Genomic DNA, 22,234 nt, shown 5'->3' with positions numbered 1-22,234 from the left:
TAAGGATCGGGCCCATGTTCTTCAACCATTGGTTCGAGCCCGGACGTGACATCATAGGGGCCGGAGCCGGAGCCGGTAAGGTCTCCTTCCATTGGCTCAGTCCCAGAAGTGACGTCAAGAGAGCCAGGTGGAATCTCCCGTGAATGGTCTACAGGAAAGGGAGAAAAAGAGTCAGTGCACTCTGCCACATCCTGGCATGCCTCAGAACTGCCTTCACTCAAGCCCTTTAGCTGCCTCCCATGCGCATGTGTGTGACAAGGCCCCCCCTCCTTAGCCCAGACCCGTCGGGCGACCCTAACCGAGAGGTCGTGAACCCGAGAAAGTGCATCAGCGTTGGCATGGAGAGCGCCTCGGCGATGAACGAGCGAAAACTTATATGGCTGTAGGTCAAGAAACCACCGGGTGACCCAAGGATTCGACTCCTTGTGCAGGGTCATCCACTGTAGAGGTGCATGGTCCGTGACAAGGGTGAATTCCCGGCCCAACAGGTAGTACCTAAGCTGAGTAATCGCCCATTTAATCGCCAAAGCCTCCCTTTCCACCACTGCATACCTGGTCTCCCGGTCCAACAGTTTCCGGCTCAGGAACATGATGGGGTGTTCCACACCATCGACACTTTGGCTCAGCATGGCCCCCAGGCCTGTGTCCGAAGCGTCCGTCTGGGGGATTAAAGGCAAAGAAAAGTTAGGTGCCATCAAAATAGGTGCGGACGTAAGGGCCTGCTTCAAGTCACTAAATGCAGCGCCTGTCTTCTCAGTCCATACCACAATGTCCGGGGCCCACTTCTTTGTCAAATCAGTCAAGGGCGCCGCTCTCTCTGAGAACCAGGGTACAAACCGGTGGTAGTACCCCGCTAATCTGAGAAAGGCTTGGACCTGCCGCTTGGTTCGCGGACTGGGCCATTTCAAAATGGCATCTACTTTGGAGCACTGTGGCCTTATGGTACCCCGACCCACCAGGTAGCCTAAATATTTGGCTTCGCTCAATCCAAAGAAGCATTTCTTGGGATTAATCCGGAGCCTGGCCTCACCAAGTGTCCGCAATACCTCTCGGACATGCTGTAGGTGTTCCCTCCATGTGCTGGAATAGATGACCACGTCATCCAGGTAGGCAGCACTGTATGAGTTATGAGGCCGGAGCACTTTGTCCACCAGACGCTGGAAGGTTGCTGGAGCCCCATGTAACCCAAATGGAAGGACACAATACTGCCAGTGTCCGCTAGGGGTGCTAAACATGGTTTTAACCTTTGCGGAGTCCATTAAAGGAACCTGCCAGTACCCCTTTGTAATGTCCAGTGTGGTCAAATATAGAGCCTGCCCAAGCCTCTCGAGGAGGTCGTCCACTCGTGGCATTGGATAGGCATCAAATTGGGAGACTTGATTAAGCCGACGGAAGTCATTGCAAAACCTCCAACTCCCGTCAGGCTTACCGACCAGCACGATGGGACTGGACCAGGGACTATAACTTTCCTCAATCACACCTAGTTTCAGCAGGCGCTTGATCTCAAGCTCCACTTCAGCCCTTTTTGCCTCGGGAAGACGATATAGGCGTTCTCGGAAAATAACCCCGGGCTCTGTCACAATGTTGTGCTCATCCAGAGAGGTCCTTCCGGGGTTCTCACTGACTACCTCCCAGACCAGGGGTCTGCAACCTTCACTATCAAAAGAGCCATTTTGCTCCCTCTTCCTCCAAAGAAAAATAGTCTGGAGCCGCAAAACATAACACAGCTTATAAACTTTTAAAAGTTTTAATCTTTTTTTAGATTTTACATGTTACAACCACGGAATACAACAAACAGAAGTGCAGTGTGCATGTGTAGGCCTACTTTGAAATAAATTTAACTGAACTCTGCAGGCCAATTTGTGTCCTTCCTATACCTGTATAAAATTAAAATAAAAACTAGCCCACTTTAATATAAATAAAACATTTAGCTGTAGCTTAGCAGCTTTAAAAAAGTAAACATAAAATTCCATTTCAGTGTGCTCTCATCCTCTTCAGGTTTCCCTCTCAGCCAGCAATCAACTGAAGCACCTGAACATACAAAAAAACCTACATCAGCTCCGGGTCTGAAATAAATGTGTTTTTTTTTTTTTTTAAATATTAGCCTATTAAATGCTATTGTTCTCACCTGTTTAATGTGACTTCTGTTTCTGAAGTTCGCTGCAGATCATCTCTAGCACTTTGAGCTACTTTTTGTATGAAAATGTGCTATATAAATAAATGTTGTTGTTGTTCTATGTCGGGGCTATACGATGTGACTTTGACCTTCACACAGGACTGCAGGCTCATGTGTGAGGTGGGAGAGATATTTGGACTTTATGAAGTTCATTCTTGAGAAAAGTTGCTCACATAAGTATGTTGAGCCAAAGATGGACAGGACTCCAAATGCATATTTTTTCATGTTCATATATGTTTCGGGAATGGCACTCCATGTATTGAAAACAAGTTTGTCGGGTTTGGGGAGGTTTTCAATATCAGTCCATTTGTGCTCTTTAGCGAGAGTAGCCTTCTGACGGGCGACTTCTTCAAGATCCACTGTCAGGCATTTGAACTTGGACACCCATAAATCTTTATCCGCTATGCGGCCAGTTCAATTTCTAGATCGGGCTTACTTACTCCTGTGAATGCGGATGTGTTCAGCAGGGATGGGTCGATGTCCAGGGAAGGAGAGAGTGTTTTTTTTCTTTCTGAACTCACTGAATCTTTCTCTAAATGCAGCTTGCATTGCAATAATTGTACGGTGGAAATAATCACAATTTATGTGAATGTTCACTGCTTTGAACTCTCTCAGGGAGGGGAAGTGAGAGAGTGTACCTTTCTGTACATCTTTGGCAAACACTGTCATCATGCGCTCAAACACCAAAACATTTAAAGTCAGAGAATAGATGCTCTGATATTTTTATGAACGATTCTTTCATGTATTCTCCGTCTGTGAACGGCTTACCCCTCCTTACGATCTCTTGAGCTGCCCCAAAACTAGCAGCTGTAGTTGATTGTGGAGAAGTGATCCACTTTTTGAAAGTATGTTTGCTCTGTTCAGCTTTCCGTTGCAGTTCCGAAATTGCTCTCTTTCGCTCATCTTCACTTGGGTATTTTTCAGTGAATGCTGAGTGCTTGTTTCGAAAATGTCTTTCAATGTTACATTTTTTGTTGTTCGATAATTTATCGCCACATATTAAGCACACCGGTAAGCCAGCGTCGTTGGCGGTGAAGGCAAATGCTTCTGTCCACGCAGAATTAAACTCTGTTCTCTTCTGGGATTTTTCATTTTTGGGATTTATTCATGGTTAGTGCAGGGGTCGCACACTCCAGAAGCCACCTGCAGGTAAAGGCGAGGGCTATAGACGTAGATGTGACGCATATTTTAGTTGACAAATTATAAATAAAAATAAAAATTAGATGTTAAAGTGTATAACAGTAGTAGTAGTAAATAAACATTATATATATTACATATATTATATACAAATTAAATTAAGAAATTGCCGTTATTCATTTTCATGTTTTTTTTTTTTTTTGTCAAGGCCAAAAGGAGCCATTACAAGGAGGCTGAAGAGCCGCATGCGGCTCCAGAGCCGCGGGTTGCCGACCCCTGTCCCAGACAGACCGGATAACTGTTTCCAGCTCCTGCCGTTGTCTGGGACTTAAATCCGCACCGAAGTTAAGGCTAGCCGTGTGAGCGAAGAGTGAGAGGGGCTGGCCCAAGGAGGGATTGGGATCCCTGTCCTTCCACGGTTTCAGCAGGTTCACATGATAAACCCGCTCCCTCGGCCAACGATTGGGTTGACTCACGAAATAGTCGACGAGTCCCTTCCCCTCCTTAACTTCGTAGGGGCCTTGCCAATGGGCAAGCAACTTAGAGTGGGAGGTAGGCACTAGGACCATGACACCATCTCCTGGGCGGAACTCCCGGAGAGACGTGCCGCGGTTGTAATAACGGACATGTGCTGCTTGAGCCTCTTCCATTTGACTTTTAAGGAGGGGCCGAATTTTTTCAAATCTATCACATAATTGCACGATATACTCTAGTATGTTTGTAGAGGGAACAGCCTCTTCTTCCCATCCTTCTTTTAGGAAATCTAATATGCCCCGGGGTTGTCGCCCATACAATAATTCAAAAGGGGAGAACCCCGTGGAGGCTTGTGGGACTTCCCGATAGGCAAAAAGGACGAGGGGGAGGAGCTGATCCCAGTTCCTTCCATCCTCGCTGACCACCTTACGCAGCATTTGTTTGAGAGTCTGATTGAACCTCTCCACTAAACCGTTGGTTTGAGGATGATACACCGCGGTCTTTAAATGCTTTATTTTCAGTAACTTGGCATACTCCTTGAATGTCTCCGAGGTGAAAGGTGTCCCCTGGTCCGTCAAGACTTCCTTGGGGTTACCCACGCACGCAAAGAACCCTAGTAATTCCCGTGCGATGGCTTTAGAAGTGGCTGAGCGCAACGGAACAGCTTTGAGGTATTTGGTAGCATAATCCACGAGGACTAGGATGTACTTGTGTCCTCGGGCTGAGGGCTCTAGAGGTCCGACTAAATCGACCCCAATTCGATGGAAGGGAATGTCAATCAGGGGAATAGGAATGAGAGGAGCACGGTCCTTTCTAGGAATTTGTCGCAATTGACACTCCAGGCAGGAAGTGCAAAAGCGACGAATCTCCTCATTGATTCCCGGCCAGTAGAAACGGAGCTTGATCCGCTCCAGGGTTTTCTCGGTGCCCAAATGGCCACCTAGGAGGTGGGCGTGTGCTAACTCACAGACCTGCCGCCGGAAGGTTCACGGGATTAGCAGTAGCCTTCTCTCCTGCCCATCATGCATTGCTATGTGATAGAGAAGGTCGTTGTCTAACACAAAGTGAGGACCCTGTGGCATCGACTGGTTAGTGCGCTGGCCATTGACTAGGACCACTGCATTTTTTGCAAATTTCAGGGAATCGTCACTCCACTGCTCCTTTTCATAGGAAGCAGGCGTCTTTCTAAATTGGAACCGTAAAAGGAAAAGAGGCTACCTGCTCTATTACATGCGAGGGCTTGTTTTCCTGTGGCCGAAGCCACTGCCCTACCTTTGCCCGTAAGGACCAGGCTTGTTGAGGGGTCGGATGCTCTGGGTCGAACCTCCAGTTTTTCAAACTACTCACCTGCCAGTCTGGGGCACCCTTAGGTGGAAATCGGGGCTCTGGCTTCACAGGGAGGCGGGCACTCTCCTCCGAGAGAGCATAAACAGCCCTCTTTGCCTCCCCCTTCCGAAGCAGCCCAATTCTGTGAGCCCCTCCCGCACACTCCCTGGCCTGCCTAGGTTGGCTAGTGAAGCATGCCGGGCGCAGAGCCTGTACCGGGCCACTCCGAAACATGGGACACCCTCTCCGCCTGGAAACTCAGCCCCGGTACGTTCCCACCTGGAGGTGTTGCAGGTCCTGTCCCCTTCTCTTCCAGGACGTCTCGATCCTGCCGACTATGCCAATGTCACAAAAATTAGACATAGTCACATAAAGGTTTGGGGCAGCCACCCGTATAATTTGTTCTCCTGGCTGCAAAGTTGCTTTGTTTTGAAATATAGCACTGATGTGCTCACAACAGAGTCCAAAACAAGACTGAGGGAATAGGGAAAAGGGGCAGGCTTTTAAAGGGGAAGACAGGAAGTGAGGTCATAAGGATCGGGCCCATGTTTTTCAACCATTGGTTCGAGCCCGGACGTGACATCACAGGGGCCGGAGCCGGTAAGGTCACCTTCCATTGGCTCAGTCCCAGAAGTGACGTCAAGAGAGCCAGGTGGAATCTCCTGTGAATGGTCTACAGGAAAGGGAGAAAAAGAGTCGGTGCCACATCCCGGCATGCCTCAGAACTGCCTTCACTCAAGCCCTTTAGCTGCCTCCCATGCGCACGTGTGTGACAATATATATATATACGTATATATATATATATATATATATATATATATATATATATATATATATATATATATATAAAAGATATATATATATATATCCCCGTGTCTGCATGAGTTTCCTCCAGGTACTCCAGTTTCCTCCCACAGTCCAAAGACATGCAGGTTAGGTGCATTGGCGATTCTAAATTGTCCCTAGTGTGTGCTTGGCGTGTGGGTGTGTGTGTGTGTGTGTGTTTGCGCACGCCCTGCGGTGGGCTGTGCGCCCTGCCCGGGGTTTGTTTCCTGCCTTGCGCCCTGTGTTGGCTGGTATTGGCTCCAGCAGACCCCTGTGACCCTGTAGTTACGATATAACGGGTTGGATAATGGATGGACTGATGGATACATATATATAACTAGCAAAATACCCGCGCTTCGCAGCGGAGAAGTAGTGTGTTAAAGAGGTTATGAAAAAGAAAAAGAAACATTTTAAAAATAACGTAACATGATTGTCAATGTAATTGTGTTGTCATTGTTATGAGTGTTGCTGTCTTTTATATATACTACACACACACACACACAGAAACATATATATACATATACATATATACATATATATACATATCTACATATACACATATCTACATATATATATACATATACACATCCACATATATATACATATATATATACACATATCAACATAAACACACACATATACATATACACATACATACATACACACATACATACAGTACATACATATATATACACAGACACATATATATACATAAATATTTACATATCTACATATATACACATCTACATATATATACACATATATATATATCTACATATATATATATATATATATACATACATATATATATATATATATATATATATATATATATATATATATATATATATATATATATATATATATGTCTAGACATACATAGATAGATTGACACATATATATATACATATCTACATATATATATATATGTAATTGTGTTGTCATTGTTATGAGTGTTGCTGTCATATATATATATATATATATATATATATATATAGCAAAATACCCGCGCTTCGCAGTGGCGAAGTAGTGTGTTAAACAGGTTATGTAAACATATATATATATATATATTGCCTTTGATTCTTGTAAGTCTAAGCATTATCCTCTGATGAAGACCCCTGATAGGGGTTGAAAGCTCAGGAATAAAAAACTATTTTATGATACGTGATTCTTTTTTCTCCCTTCGTGGATCCCCAGCTGCAAATATGCAAACCGTATCACAGACCTTCTCTTCCACATATACATATATACATATATATACATATCTACATATACAGATATCTACATATAGCAAAATACCCGCGCTTCGCAGCGGAGAAGTAGTGTGTTAAAGAGGTTATGTAACCATATATATACATAAACATATATACATATATATAAATATCTACATATACACATATCTACATATACATATATATACACATCCACATATACATATATCCATATTACTAACCGAGAATGCTAAACCGGATGGATGCAGGGACATCCGGCCATGGGCCATAGCCGCAAAAAGACGTACTGCGCAGGCGCAAAAAGAGTCCGAGAGAGGCGGCTGAGGAGCCACGAGAGGCGGACAAAAGAGGCCGCGAGAGGCGGATGAGGGGCCGCGAGAGGCGGACAAGACCACAGAAAAAAGAGAAAAAAGTAGTCAAAGAAATGAGGCGCAACGAGCACCGAAAAAAGGAAAAGGCACATAAAAAAGTAGTCAAACGCAGGCAAAGCACAAAACACATTGCACACGAAACTAGACCCAAAAAAAAATAAAAAAGAGGCTCGCGCACACAGCAAGGCACTCCCCCACCCCCTACAGGCACCGGACAGGATACACACCAAGAGGGGGATTCAACAAGCCCATGGAACACAAAAAAAAAAGAACACAAAACCACCCCACAGACCCTACAAGCAAGGGACGGGACACACACAAAGAGGGGGATTCAACAAGACACAGGAACACAAAAAGAAAGAAGACGCTCGCGCAACAACAATCCTCACCCCCCCTCCCACACACATAAGAAGTGACACCCAAAGCCACATATTCTAAAGTGAACGTCAACACCTTCACACTAGGCAGCATAGGTGTCAGCATAGGTGGATCTCCTTACAATAAAGCACTATTAACCGTTCAACTGCAGAAAAGGAAACATATTAACAGTGAGTGCGATCCTCCTTATTACTTATCCATATTTCGCATGCTGAGAAAGAAACAAGTCATGAATACACGATCACGGGTACAAAACGATTCGGAAAGGATAACAGGAACAAACACACGAACACGAAAGAAACAACAAAATAGACAGCGGAGCATAAAACGCGCTTCTGAAACTCCGAGAGAAAAAATGTCGCGGATCAAAAAACGCAAAGCACAAGTAACACCGTTACAGAGACGTGCCCAAATGGACAGACACGATGAACGTAGGGTCATACAGCGCGCGTCTCAAAGTGCTGCATCAAAACAAGCACGATTTCAAAACGAAACAGCTCGCGTCTCAGACATACAAAAAAGGGAGCGAAGAGAAAAAATAAATGAACGCTGACGTGTACAAAGCGCAAATGAACTGCCAGAAAAAAAGAAAGCAAGACTCCAAAAGGAGAAAGCTCAAATGACCGACATACAAAAACGGACAAGGCTCGATACAAACAATGCAAGACGTAGACTGAAATGGACTTTGCGCGAAGCGGAGGAGAATAAATTAAAAGAAAAAAAGAGCGCGTCCCAAATACTGGACATGCAACAACGCGGCACTCAAACGCCAAAAGCAAAACATGCACGTAGCGGACATCAACGCCAGACACATATTAAACGCTTAAGCCAAATGGCTGAAAACGCCTTCAATAATGAATCCACTATTGAGGAAAATTCATTGGGATTAATGAATGTCTTTTGCAATCATTGTCATTCACTTAACTTCCCAGAAGAAACAACTGGCAATACAAATAATGAATTTACACGTTGTTGTCAAAAGGGGCAGATTAGACTGCCTCCTTTACATTCATATCCTTAATATCTACAGAGGCTTCTAACTAACGATGTGCCTGAAAGTAAAAACTTTATGAACTGCATTACATCCTACAATAGTTCATTTGCTTTTGCATCTACCGGAGTAAATATCAGGCCACCAAAAGGCAATGGCCCATACTGCTTTCGCATATGTGGACAAATATTGCATCGCATTGGAACAGTGCACCCTGAAACAAATCAACAATGCAAATATGTACAAATCTACATCCTAGATCTAGATGAGGCAATCTATCAACGAATGAACCTTCCTGAAAACAAACAATGCACAGAGCTTATAATGAGAAACGTCTCTCATGTCATAAACAATCACCCATTGGCTAAGTCTATAAAAATGCTACATGAAGTTGAAAAGGAGGCCAATACAAAAGCAAATGCAGAAGGTATAGCGGCAACTACAATTGCTTTGGTCTTGATAAAGGACAAAGAACAAGATCCAAGACTAACCCGGCCGGATTACCACAACACAACCTTACCCTTAAAAATGGAACAATAATCATGCTATTAAGAAACCTTAACACTAAACAGGGTTTATGCAATGGCACACGGTTAGTCGTCAACACCATGACACACAATGTTATTCAAGCAACAGTTCTTAGAGGATCACATGCTAACAATACTGTTCTCATTCCTAGAATTGACCTTACGAGTTCTGACCTAGAATTACCTTTTACATTGAAACGCCGACAGTTCCCCATTAAACCTGCATTTGCAATGACCATCAACAAATCACAAGGACAAACCATGGACAAGGTTGGCATCTACCTCTCTGAACCCGTTTTTGGACATGGACAACTTTATGTTGCCTTCTCACGTGTTCGACGTTCATCTGACGTTAAAGTTAAAATTATAAATGATCCATGCCAAGGAAGACTCATTCAAGGACAAGACACCATCTTTACTACTAATGTTGTATACAAAGAAATATTCCAATAAAACATTACTCTATGCCAAACACTCTATTTTTTATTTCTGTACGCATCATCCAAACCTGCACACTGTACTATATCTAAATCATACATCTCACTCTTTGTCATGCCCCAACGCCAGGGGTTGGCGAGCGAAGCGAGCAGGGGGCGAAGCCCCCTAGTATATACATATACAAATTGACATATCTACATATATATATATATATATAGATATAAATATAAATATACATATACATACATACATATATATATATCACATATATATATATATATATATATATATATATATATATATATACTGTATATACACATATCTACTTATTGGCTCCTGTATTTAGGATATAGCGGGTTGGATAATGGATGGATGGACATCTGTATGCATAGCCCTATTTGCCCGTTTTCGTTTTTTTTTTTTCTTCAGTAATATTTCAGTAAACCCGGAGCTTGTCAGTTCAAATCCTGGTACTGACACCACTGTGTGACCCTGAGGAAGTCACTTCACCTGCCTGTGCTGCAAAAAACAAAAGTAATGTAACAAATTGTACCTCAGATGTTGCAAGTTGCTGGAATAAAGGCATAAGTAAAATAGATAAATATGTATTATACACATAGGAACTATTCATTTATTTTCAGTTAAGTCATCTGCAGCAAACGTTTATAAATGAGGGTTTCTCATTTTTAGATAGTGCAAACTGTTTCTTCTTCATTGACGTTTTCTCTTGGAGAGGTTTTTTCATTTAATTGAAAATTAAAGCAGCAGCTGCCAAAATATGTAGCTTTCTTATTAATTTTTCAATATTGTGTAAAATAAATTTATAAAGTAACATAAAAGGTTTAAATACTGGTGATCCTTTTACACTAAAATATTACTAAAGAGATACAAAAAAAGTAAAATGGATATGTTCTTTTTCTTTAAGGAGATTAAATATTACTGAAGAAAGAAAAAAAAAATACAACAGCTTAATGGGGCTATGCATACGAACTTAAAAGGTTTAAATAAAACAGAAATATATATTTTATTTTTACTTGCTTAACTTGTGTAGGGTGTATCCTGTAGCAAAGCCCTAACTTTTTTCGTGAAAGCCCGTTTCAGTCAATAAGTCTTAAAAAAAGGTGTAAAGATATTGACAATAAGCTAAGCAAACCCAGGAAGACATGGAATCGTTTAAATCAAGTATCATTACATCTTCCTTTCTTAAAGAGAAGTAAGGCAGTACTTATAAGCTTACATATTTATATATAGAAATACATACATACATATATATATATCTATATCCGAAGCCGTGCAAGCACACTCTTGAGAATACAACGTATAGTTGTACAGAAGAAAAGCAATCTTGCCTCAAATGAATGGCAACCTTTTGTAGGTCTATGAAATTAATTTAAACTTTAGGTTTACACGATGCTTTCTTTCCGAAGCACCTGCACTCATGAATATGTCTGTATGTGTCAGTCGGTCAAATCCACGCGCTTCGCACCAGCGAAGTACCGCTTTTAAATTTTTATTAAGAAGAACAGAAAACCTTTTTAAATTGAGGGAAAATATACTAATAACAGTTTGTTAAGGATCTGTTTTTTTGTGAAGCTGCCTTCACTCGAGTGATCACTTCGACCTGACTTGCTGGCCAACTATAAGCGTTACCTGGTAGGTAACCACCCATACAATCAGATTGTGAATCAGACTACGAATGCTGTGAATGTAATTACCCCGATCTACATGTTGTCAAATAAACGAACCACACGCCGTGGCGCAATTTTAGGGGCTTTGCCTGTAGCGCTGACGTCCGAGGTTCGATTCCCGTAAGGGAGTGAAGTGAGTGGCTGGTTACCTACCACGTAACGCTTATGGTTGGCCAGCAAGTGAGGTAACATCAGCCACGGTGCCTTCAGTTGTGAGAAGCAGATCATAGAATGGTTGAAAATAGTTTACTGTCAAATAATGCAAAGAGTACGCGACACGTCTTTCCCCCTTATTCTTGGCTCATCAGGCGTACACACTCACTGCACTTGCTTACGGTAATTGAACCTTGGACGTCAGCCCTAGAGGGGCTTGGCAGCGGTGAAGTATTGCTTTTAAATTTTAATTAAGAAGAAAAGAAAACATTTTAAAATTAAGTCTTAAAAAGAGGTGTAAAGATATTGACAATAAGCTACGCAAACGCACCAAGAAATGCAATCGTTTAAATCAAGGCGTCGAAAAACACCATCCCATAATATTAGTTAACGATTAACACATTTCTATATGTATTGTAAGCATACAATACAACTGATAATATGTTGCGCTTATTTATCTGGTGTACCGACATTTTTGCGCGTTTAACATCTGAAATCTAACGTGGTTTGTGCCCTTCAGAATGAAAACAGTTTCCATTTACCTTTTTAGTAAAAGGCGAGCTTTTAAGCCTGAGAAATCACCCCGTAAATGCACACGTTTAATTGCACATGTATGTATGCTTACACAGTATTAAAAGACACTCAAAAATTAACGTCATTTACCTTCATTACCGCGTTTGACTCGTGCTGTAAATCTCTTCCTTGTTTTTAGTTCACGTGATTACGTATGAGGCGTGATGACGCGATACGTGACTCCGCCTCCTCCATTACTGTATATGGCCAAAAAACAGGTTCCAGTTATGACCATTACACGTAGAATTTCAAAATGAAACCTGCCTAACTTTTGTAAGTAAGCTGTAAGGAATGAGCCTGCCAAATTTCAGCCTTCCACCTACACGGGAAGTTCGAGAATTAGTGATGAGTCAGTCAGTCAGTCAGCCAGTCAGTGAGTCAGTGAGGGCTTTGCCTTTTATTAATATGTATAGATATATGCAGTGTCATTTTCTAAAAATGGCTAATATGGCTTCTTAGATTTTTGAGTTGCATTCAAATATCAAGACTCGGGTAGGTGCTGGATGAAACAAGTCAAAGATAAGGGAGTTGACTAGTCCCCTCTACAAGGAGCATGAGGGGCATTCTCTAGAAAGAGTATCTTGATAAAATGTGTGTTTCACTTTGTTTTACAGAGGAATGATGAGGAGGCTGTGGTTGACAGAGGTGGCACTCGTTCAATTCTGAAGACGCATTTTGAAAAAGAAGAACTGGAAGGTAAACAACTGCATGCATCGGGCTGATGAGCTTTTAGGCCTGAGGAGGACACATGAGGTGTTGCTTCCAGCATCTAATTCTGCAGCTACAGGAGAATGAGCATAAATCAATCACTTAATCAATTGTTCAATCGGTCATTCTGTTGCTCATCCATTCACTTATTCCATTAGCTTCTCAGTCAATCAATCAATGAATAAAGCAATTGCTCAATTATTTATTAATTCATTCATTCATTCATTCAGTCAGTAGTCAGTAAGTTAGTCATCCATTTCATTATTCTAACATCTATTCAATCAATAAATTCCTCAGTCACTCATCCATTCAGTTATTCTATCAACTGATCAACCTATCAATGAATAAATTGTTCAATCAATCAATCAATACATCAGGATATCAGTCAATCAGTCAGTCAGTCATCCATGCCATTATTCTAGCAGCTGTTCAATCACTCGTTCAATCAGTTATTCCATAATCTGTTCAGTCAATCAATCAAAAAATTAATTGTTCAACCAATTGTTCAGTCAGGATATCAATCATTCAGTCAGTCAGTCACCACTTCGACTTTTCTACCAAATCAATCAATCAGTCAGTCATCTCTTCAGTCGTTCTGTCGCTTGTTCAGTGAATCAATTAATCAGTCAGTCATTCAGTTAGACAATAATTTGGTCAGTCAATCAATCAAGCAACCAGTCATTGAATAATTCAATCGGTCAGTCATTCCATCAATCAGCCATTCATTCTGCTATGAATTAACACAAATGGAGGGACAAAAAAATAAAACAAAACACTCTCAAGTATCATTCAGAGTTCGACTAAAATTATTTCTTGAATGGCAAAAACAAAATTGAAATTGTAAAAATAAATACAAAAGAATTAATTGAAAAACACAAAAACAAATCAGAAGCACAAAAAACAAACAGAAGATACAAAAACACAAAACAAAAACATTTAATCTGATAATGGTAGAATAAATTAGAAAACACAAAAGCAAATCAGAAAAGGTTAAAACAAACAATTACACACAAAAAAAAAACAGAAAATGCTAAGACAAAAGGGAACGACAGTATAGTAGTAATCACTATTTATATGTGATTTTGTCTATTTCATGTTTTTTTAAAATTTTCTTAACTCTGGGATTCGGTTTTCATGATTTATTTTACTTTTTGGCTTATCTGACACCAGTCACGTTTTCGCGATATGTGAATAGAATGTGTTGTGACCCTAATCGTACGGCCACTGATGTCACGACTTTACATATTCTACATTTTGATTCTCATTAGTGGTAGTTTATTGTTTCAAGTAGGCCCCAACACACAGTTTTGTTTTCATGTTTCTGATTTCTTTTTGATTTTGACTCTTGATTTACATTTTTGATTTCGACCTCCTTGTTCTGATGTTTTGCTATTCTTAATTATGACTTTGTCTAAAAATCATCATCTTTTGATCTTGTGATTCTCACAATAATTTTTAGGCACATTGCATCTCTTTTAACAAAATGAAATCACAAACAAACCAGCAACACAAACCCAATGGAAAGTGCAACAACAAATCAGAAAACACAAATGCAAACTGAAAAACACAAAAAGATATTAGAAAAAAATGCAAAAAAAAAATGCAGTAAACCAACAAGATAAGAACTGTCCAAACAAATGGGGAAGCGGGCAAAAACAAAAAAAGCATCATGCAACTCAAATTGAAAAACACAAAGAAAAAAGTCAACCCGAGTCTCAAGGGGCGCTGTGGTGAAAGCAAGAAAACTGAAAGATTCAGTAAAACATATCACAAAACAAAACTCCAAGCAAACATTGTGGCAGCAGTTTTTAAAGTATTACTAATGTTCATGTGACAAATATTTTGTTCTTGTTGGAAGGGAGGCCATAAACACTTTACTATGCAAGTGGCTTGATAAACAAAGAAAAAAGTGTCTGATTTTAGCATTGCATTTATTGTATGTAATGACTGCACAGGGCAATGGATTTATAAGAAGGAAGGAATCAGGAGTTGTTACATAATAGTAATAATGAGCCGAGGCCGACACCAGGAGGATGAGATTCAAATAAACAAAATTGTAAACTGAGAGATGAAGCGAAAGAGTCAAAAAACAAAAAAATTCACATAGCCTAAGCCAAAAAGACCCGGGTCAAAGTCAAAGAACAATCTGTAACCAGAGAGGTCCTTATCAACAATGGCACTAGAGTTTTAACTTTTGAACTTGTCCCAAACTTGGGATTTGATGGAGCGTATAACGCTGACCTTTATACCACCACTGTAATTACGTAATGCGTTGCACACTCCGGGACATACAGTATAGCCAAGCAACACCTTGGCAATTCTGTATTATAAACAGCAAACAATTCTATTGGTAAACCAAACTGCTTTTCATTCTAGTGAAATTTGTGTCCTTCTGACAAGAAGAAAAGTGTTTAGCTGACTCCTGAGGTCTTTAATGCACTCATTCCACACATTTTTGTTTCTGCCAGTTAGTATTTACAGTCAGTTGTGTGAAACAGTATGCCAAACTGAACTCAGCTGTTTTGCTCATTACTACCTACCTTGTATTGTGAAACTTTTTTGTTTTAGACGAAAAGTACCTTAAAAAGTAAACAGAGTGCTTTAATTTTTTCAGCATTTTTGCCACAACTTGACCACCCGTTCAATTGTAAAGGACTTCTGTCTACTTTTTAATTTTTGTGGTTTTGTACATTCATTATGTTGTCTTATTTTAATTTTGTATTTTGTCTTTTATTTTTATTTTCTTCATTATGTAAAGCACTTTGAGCTACTTTTTGTATGAAAATGTGCTATATAAATAAATGTTGTTGTTGATCTTGTTTTATTTGTGCACCGCCCTATTGTTTGCACTTGTTGTTTCTGATTCTTTATGTTTTTCAATTTGTTTTTCTGTTTTCTGGTTCATTTTTGCATTTTCCGCAGGTTTTTGCACTTCTGGTTAGTTTTCATATTTCCCATGTATTCTTGTATTTTCAGATTCTTTTTTGCATGTTTCCATTTCATTTTAATAGCATTTTTAATTTGTTTAATTTTGTCTTTTTTAGTTTTTATTTATGTTTTCAAGTTGATTTTGGTGCTTTCTAATTAGTTTTGTGATTTTGGATTTATTTTTGCAAATTGTCCAATTAATATTATGTTTTGGCCAGCTTATATTTATGGTTGTTTTCTTTGTCTTTTTCATTTTGAAATATTTAGTTTGGTTATTTTCGTTAATATTATGTTCATTTATTTTTTAGTTGATCTATTTAATGTATTACTGTTTTTGTTGAGTTTAACAATATTTATGAATTGTGCTTTGTGGGTGGTACTCCAAGAAGTGGGGCCATCTGTCCATCACATTTGAAGGGGTGCTCCCAGCCCTATAAAGTCTTTTGGGATATGCAGTCTCTTGCGGTTCATTGTATACGCTTTGGAGGTGAGTTTTGTTAGCTGTGCTACTTTGTTACTCTTTGCAGTTTATTTTTGACCTTTGTGATTCTCTTTATTGAGCTACTCTGTTTGCTCTGGATTGCTTTTTAGGCAAATTTGTTTTGCTATTTTTTGATAATTTTTTGAGTGTTTTGTTATTTTGCATTATTTGTTTATAAATTCTCTTTTATAAAGGTGGAGTTTCATGGTACTCCCTCTTGTAAGATATATTTCAATACATTTGAGAGTGTCTTTCACATTTTGAACTTTAAAAGCTTATTTGAATCCTAGTCAGGCCATAAGCCTCCTAGTCTCCTAGATCAGGCTTGCCTTGGATGAAATTTGTTTTTTGGGGCTTTTTGGAGGTATCATTCCTTTGCTTTTTTGTGAAGCCAGATGGCTAACAATTTAACTCTTAATGAAACAAATGAAACAGTGGGAAAAGGCAGGAACTAAAAATAAGCCAGGAGTTTAATTGAATAAGCACAGAAGTGTAAATAAGGAGAAACTAAAAAGAAATAGGAAATCACTAATATTACATTTAATAGATTTTTTGCCCACTACATAAATGTTACTTTAGTTGTCACATTTAGGTAGACAGGTCAATAGATAAAACGATAATTCAGTTGTCCCCTTTGGGATACATAAGAATTTCTGGCTTGGATACTGGAGAGCTGCTGCTGTCAATAATGGGCTTACTGGTAGCAGTAAGATGGTCAGACCTGTCCAGAAATACATTCATTTATTTACAAAGAAGTATCTTTGAACTCTAAGCATCTGTTGTCTGTCTGTTTTATAGTGTATTTTGTATCTATTTATTTATCAGAAATAACTAGTTGTCACATGACTTATAATGTCTAAAATGTGAGAGTAGGCGGCCACGAGCAAACTGTGCACCTGGAGGACCTGCCCGTTTCCATTCTCTCGTTCTCTCCTTAAAGTGCCAGTCAGTATTCCAGGTAAAGCAGGAGAACACGACACAGGAGCAGGTCTGCTGACAATGGACAGTAGTAGTATGGCGAGCCAAGCCATGTTCCCTTCATATGGAATATCTTCAGAATAACGAGCACCCTTAATGGAGGAGGGTGTCCCTGCAGGTTATTGCACACTCAGCCGTTACATTGTGCAGGTGGCATTTTAATGTAGTATCAGTAAAGCAGAGTGTGTAGGTTGCTTGCAGCCACAAACAAGAGATGAAGGCATAATTACAAGCTTACACTTTGCGATGGGGGTTGCTGTTTTTCTCACAGATGTGATGAGGCATTTATAATGCCTGAGGAAGCTCAGACTGTTCATTCCATCTCCTAAACAAATGTCAGTGGTGGTCCTGCCTTAAAGCTTTCCTGCTCAAATGTTTCACAATGGAGGCACCATTAAAAACATCAAATGTTATATGACTTTGTATCTATTTTTTCCTGAGTTAGATACATTTTTCTATTTGTTCTTTCATTCAGTTAAGTAACCAGCAGATCTGCAGATCACATTTCCTACCACCATTTCTTTACTCTAATAGAACTGACATTGGCTACAGAGCTTAAAGGGCATTTTGTGTATCTGACAGGACAAAAATGAAATGTATCAATCTTTACTGACTATAGCACTGTCAACAATCAAAATCGGATTTGGACCCATTGAGGTAAGAGGAAAAGAGGAAGACCTAAGAAAAGATTTATGGATGTCGTGAGAGAGGACATGAAGGTGATGGGGGTAACAGAGCGAGATGACGAGGACAGGAAGATATGGAAGAAGGTGGTCTGCTGTGGTGACCCCTAACGGGAACAGCCAAAAGAAGAAGAAGAAGACGGTGGATTCTTGAGGCAGCAATATTATTCAACTGGAATTCAACAATATGTAACTCAACTGTGCTGCCTCAACAAGTTGCATCAGCCACAGGGTGGCATCAACGATGAGTTACAAACATTATGAGCTAGCACTCCACCATTAAAATGTGCAGCTTCAGCACAAGCTACAGAGGAGCCTAGAAAAACAGTAAGTCTGACAAATTCATCTAAAAATCCCAACTATTACACCAACAGCAAGGACTGTGGGCTACCTACAAAGTAATGGGTCTGTGCCAGTGAGCACTGGTGCAGCTCTATGAAACAGAAAAAGAAAATGCATCATCTTAGAGGTTTGTTTTGGACCGTCTGAGGCCCAGGTGGAATAAGGACTGAGCAGATCACCTTTAAAAAGGGCTTTGGATCACAACAAATCAAAGGTCAGTTTTTGATATTTTTAATATATCCATATATATAATCTCCCAACAACAAGGGAGAGGACCATTGGCATGTTGCAGACAGACACTACAGTGTTGCAACTGCAGGCAAGGTTTCAGCACACCAGACCAGACCAGAGAAGGATGAACATCTCAAACTGTTATGATTTGCAGGCTCACAAAACTCAAAAAAAGACTCCATGACATAAAGTAGGCCATTAAATCCAAAGTAGGGCTGGCCTTGAAACTGAAACTCGGGTGTGAGTTCTGCATGTTTATACCAGGCAAAGCCTATATACCCTAAAAGAGAGAATGGAATCATAAAATCCCTTGCCTATTATAACATTATTAAAATATTCAAAATTATCTGAATAGGAAGTGAATTCAAAACTTAAAAAAGCAAATACAAAATGTTGCACCAAAATAAAAATATATAAAACTCAAACCAATAAAGCGATATTCAAAATCCATAAGCCAAAGAATCATAAACAAGAACTCACAATTTTCAAATATAGAAATCCCAAATCCGAGATTAAAAGTCAAGCATCATAAGCAGGAAACTAAACCCTCAGGGGTAATGCTGAGAGAGTGCAGGCCCCATAGCTGCAGTGTTAGGAGGCCCTGCTCCCTTTAGCTCAATATACAATATAATATATAATATCATTAACATAAAGAGACAAAGAAAAATGAATAAACACAATATTACCTAAATAATAATAATAAAATGTATTATTATTATTATTATTCATATAGTGCCCCTTCTATGGTTAAAATGCTTTACAAATATTCAAAGGAATACAATAATATCAAACATTAAACACCAAATAAATGCATGAAAGTCAAAGTTGTGAATTAGATTAAGAAACAGGAAAGAAAGAAAAAAGTCAAGAACAAATAACACAATTTTTGTACGCTGTGAGAGATGGCCGGCAGTTTATCCCGGCCAGCACCCCCAGGCTGCTAGATGGAGTCCTCCCTGCAAAATGGAGGTGCCCCGGATCCCCATAGGGCATCATGGAAAATGGAGTTCGGCTTCACAGCCCTGCTGGATACCGTGGGTGCCGCCAGGGGACGCTGCAGGGAGGCACAGGGATTGTTATTTTCCCTATAGCCCAGAAGTACTCCCTAGTCACGGAGACGGAAGAACTGAAGTACTTCCGGGCTGAAGAAAAATAAGAGTTTCCATCTGACCCGGAAGTGCTATGGAATCACATGGACTGAAGGACAGAAGCACTTCCGGGTCATGGACTATTTAAAGGACTGGTTGAGACCCAGCAAGGAGAGCCGGAGTTGAGAGGAAGAGTGACAGAGCTGCTGGGTGGAGTGGAGGATTGATTATTGTTGATTTATTGTTATTGTTATTGATTATTTAGTATTGTGGAGGTGGAGGTGCTTTGTGCACATTTTGATAATAATTAAAAATATTACTGGGACTTTTACCTGGTGTTTGGATGAGTTGTCTGTGGGTTTTATGGGGCAACAGCGACCCCTAGTGTCACAACGCTTAGATACAATCATCCATGATGATAAGGAACAATGAATAGGATAAGAGCTGATTTTGTTATCAGTTTTAGAGTCAAATACTGGAAGGACATGAGTCATTCAATGGCTACTCATGGCCACTCGTTTAAAGTTCTGTTCCGCTCTAACAATTCCAGCCAGACTGCTCCCTAACCTGAGCCGTGCACTGCTCCAAAATAAACAGACCAACAATCTTCTCATTTTGAGATGTTAACGTCTCAAGTTTTTTTCTATTTTTGTGTGACACATCAAGATTGCAGTCTTCAATGAGTCAGACTATTCTAGTGGTTTACTAATCGTGAGCCATATGTTAGGCATGGCAATGCTAGATGAAGAAAGATCACAGATCCATGGATATATTTCAGTAAAGAGCATATTCGAAGCATTACTATTGCGATGATAAACCCTGAGTGGGATGGTGTACAATACAATACAAAAGAAAACAGAAACATTTCAATAACATAAAAAACAAAAGAATATATACAAAAATGAAGAAAATAAACAAATATAAAGAAGCTGTGCATGGGGCCTTAGCCAATCCAAGACACAGACGAGTCCACTCGAGAAATCAGTTCAGATCTGCCAACCATACTGTGAAAGAAGCAAATGCAGGAAAAAAGGCCATTTCAGCAAATTGAAAATTTTCACTGAAATAAAATGTTCCAGGGTGTTCATAGTTTCAAGAATGAAAGCAAAAATAAAACATAAGTAGGTTGCCTTTGTCTCTTGAGGATTAAACTAGGTTATAATAAGAAGAACGAAAAAAATATGACTGAGATCCCTATTGCTCTAATAACATTTAGTAAAGAAAGATAAGAGATGTGAGCAGAGAACCAGCTACTTTAAAATCAATTAATCAATTAATCAATCCTTATTTATTGCAGCATCCTTTGAGCTGAGCATTGTGTAAAAGCATTTTATAGAGTCATTTAGACAACGGTTTAAACTGTATAAAGGATAAGCCAGATGACAATAAGGTGAAGTTGATGGTATTTTGAGTATTTTATGTGAGAGAGAGAGAAAATTTAACATAACTGGGTAAACAATGAAGCAAACGTGTGACTGGTGTGAATCCATAAAGTGAACTCCTCCCATTAGCCCTGTAAGACCATTACTGATCCCTGTATAGTATATGTATGTAAACTGGAGAGGGGTGGTCATCCTGAATGGTGACAGCTTGTGATGGTGCTCAGTGCTACGTGATCTACTTATTGACTGCTCAGGGTTCATTGTGATGATCACCCCACTAATATTTACTCTTCATAAACTGGTAGGGAGTGGAAGAAGTTTATTTTTGTTTGGACCTCACCTTGAATGAGATTAAAAAAGCGTCTGTTGTGTTCTTGTGTGTCACATTATGTTTTACCTTGCAGCATTTGTGTATGTTTTGCATTGTGTATGCTTGAGTGTGGGTGGGCCACCCACAGCCTTATATTAAAGAAGCTTAAATCAGCCCTTCTCCACTATCAGACTCTATTGTGCTGTTTCACTTCACCTAGACAAGGGTTGAGTATGACTCAGTGTGTCATGTGGTGTTGTCATTTGCTACGGTTGAGATGAAAATATACATGCTGTGGTCATGTACAGGACTGTGACTTTCGTGGGACGTAACAGCTGGTGACAAGTACACCAAAGCATAAGGAGAACTTAATGAAAAAGTATGTCAAATCAGCTTTACTTTGTTCATTGCAGTATGGCAGATTGTCAAGACTTTACAAAGTCCATGAACAAAAAAAAAACAACTTGCAATTTAGAACAAGAGTAGTTCATTATCTCTTATGAATTTATTTTAACATAGAGCAAGAGTAATGTAGTTTATTATATCTTATTAATTTAATTTAACATAAAGCACAGTCTATAAGTTAAGAATATTATTGTAACTAATATACCTTACACCTATAATTCTACTCTCTGTCATTAAGTGTCATATAAAGCAATTAAACATCCATCCATCCATCCATTTTCCAACCCGCTGAATCCGAACGCAGGGTCACGGGGGTCTGCTGGAGCCAATCCCAGCCAACACAGGGCACAAGGCAGGAACCAATCCCGGGCAGGGTGCCAACCCACCGCAGGACACACACAAACACACC

The 22,234-nt window shown here is 39.9% G+C and overlaps 1 protein-coding gene across 5 annotated transcripts in view; it reads left to right on the top strand.

The window, feature by feature from the left end:
• The window catches only part of LOC114655426 (sodium-driven chloride bicarbonate exchanger-like), a 326,186-nt gene that overhangs the window by 141,494 nt on the left and 162,458 nt on the right, over nt 1-22,234 (top strand). For all 5 annotated transcript variants that reach the window (XM_051930577.1, XM_028806403.2, XM_028806404.2 and 2 more), the window contains one exon: nt 12,904-12,985. In XM_051930577.1, coding sequence (XP_051786537.1) covers nt 12,904-12,985 — 82 coding nt within the window. The remainder of the gene's footprint in view (nt 1-12,903; nt 12,986-22,234) is intronic.

Source organism: Erpetoichthys calabaricus, chromosome 8 (assembly GCF_900747795.2).
Source record: "Erpetoichthys calabaricus chromosome 8, fErpCal1.3, whole genome shotgun sequence".
Classification (NCBI taxonomy): Eukaryota; Metazoa; Chordata; class Cladistia; order Polypteriformes; family Polypteridae; genus Erpetoichthys; species Erpetoichthys calabaricus.
This window is presented reverse-complemented; position numbering and strand designations above follow the sequence as displayed.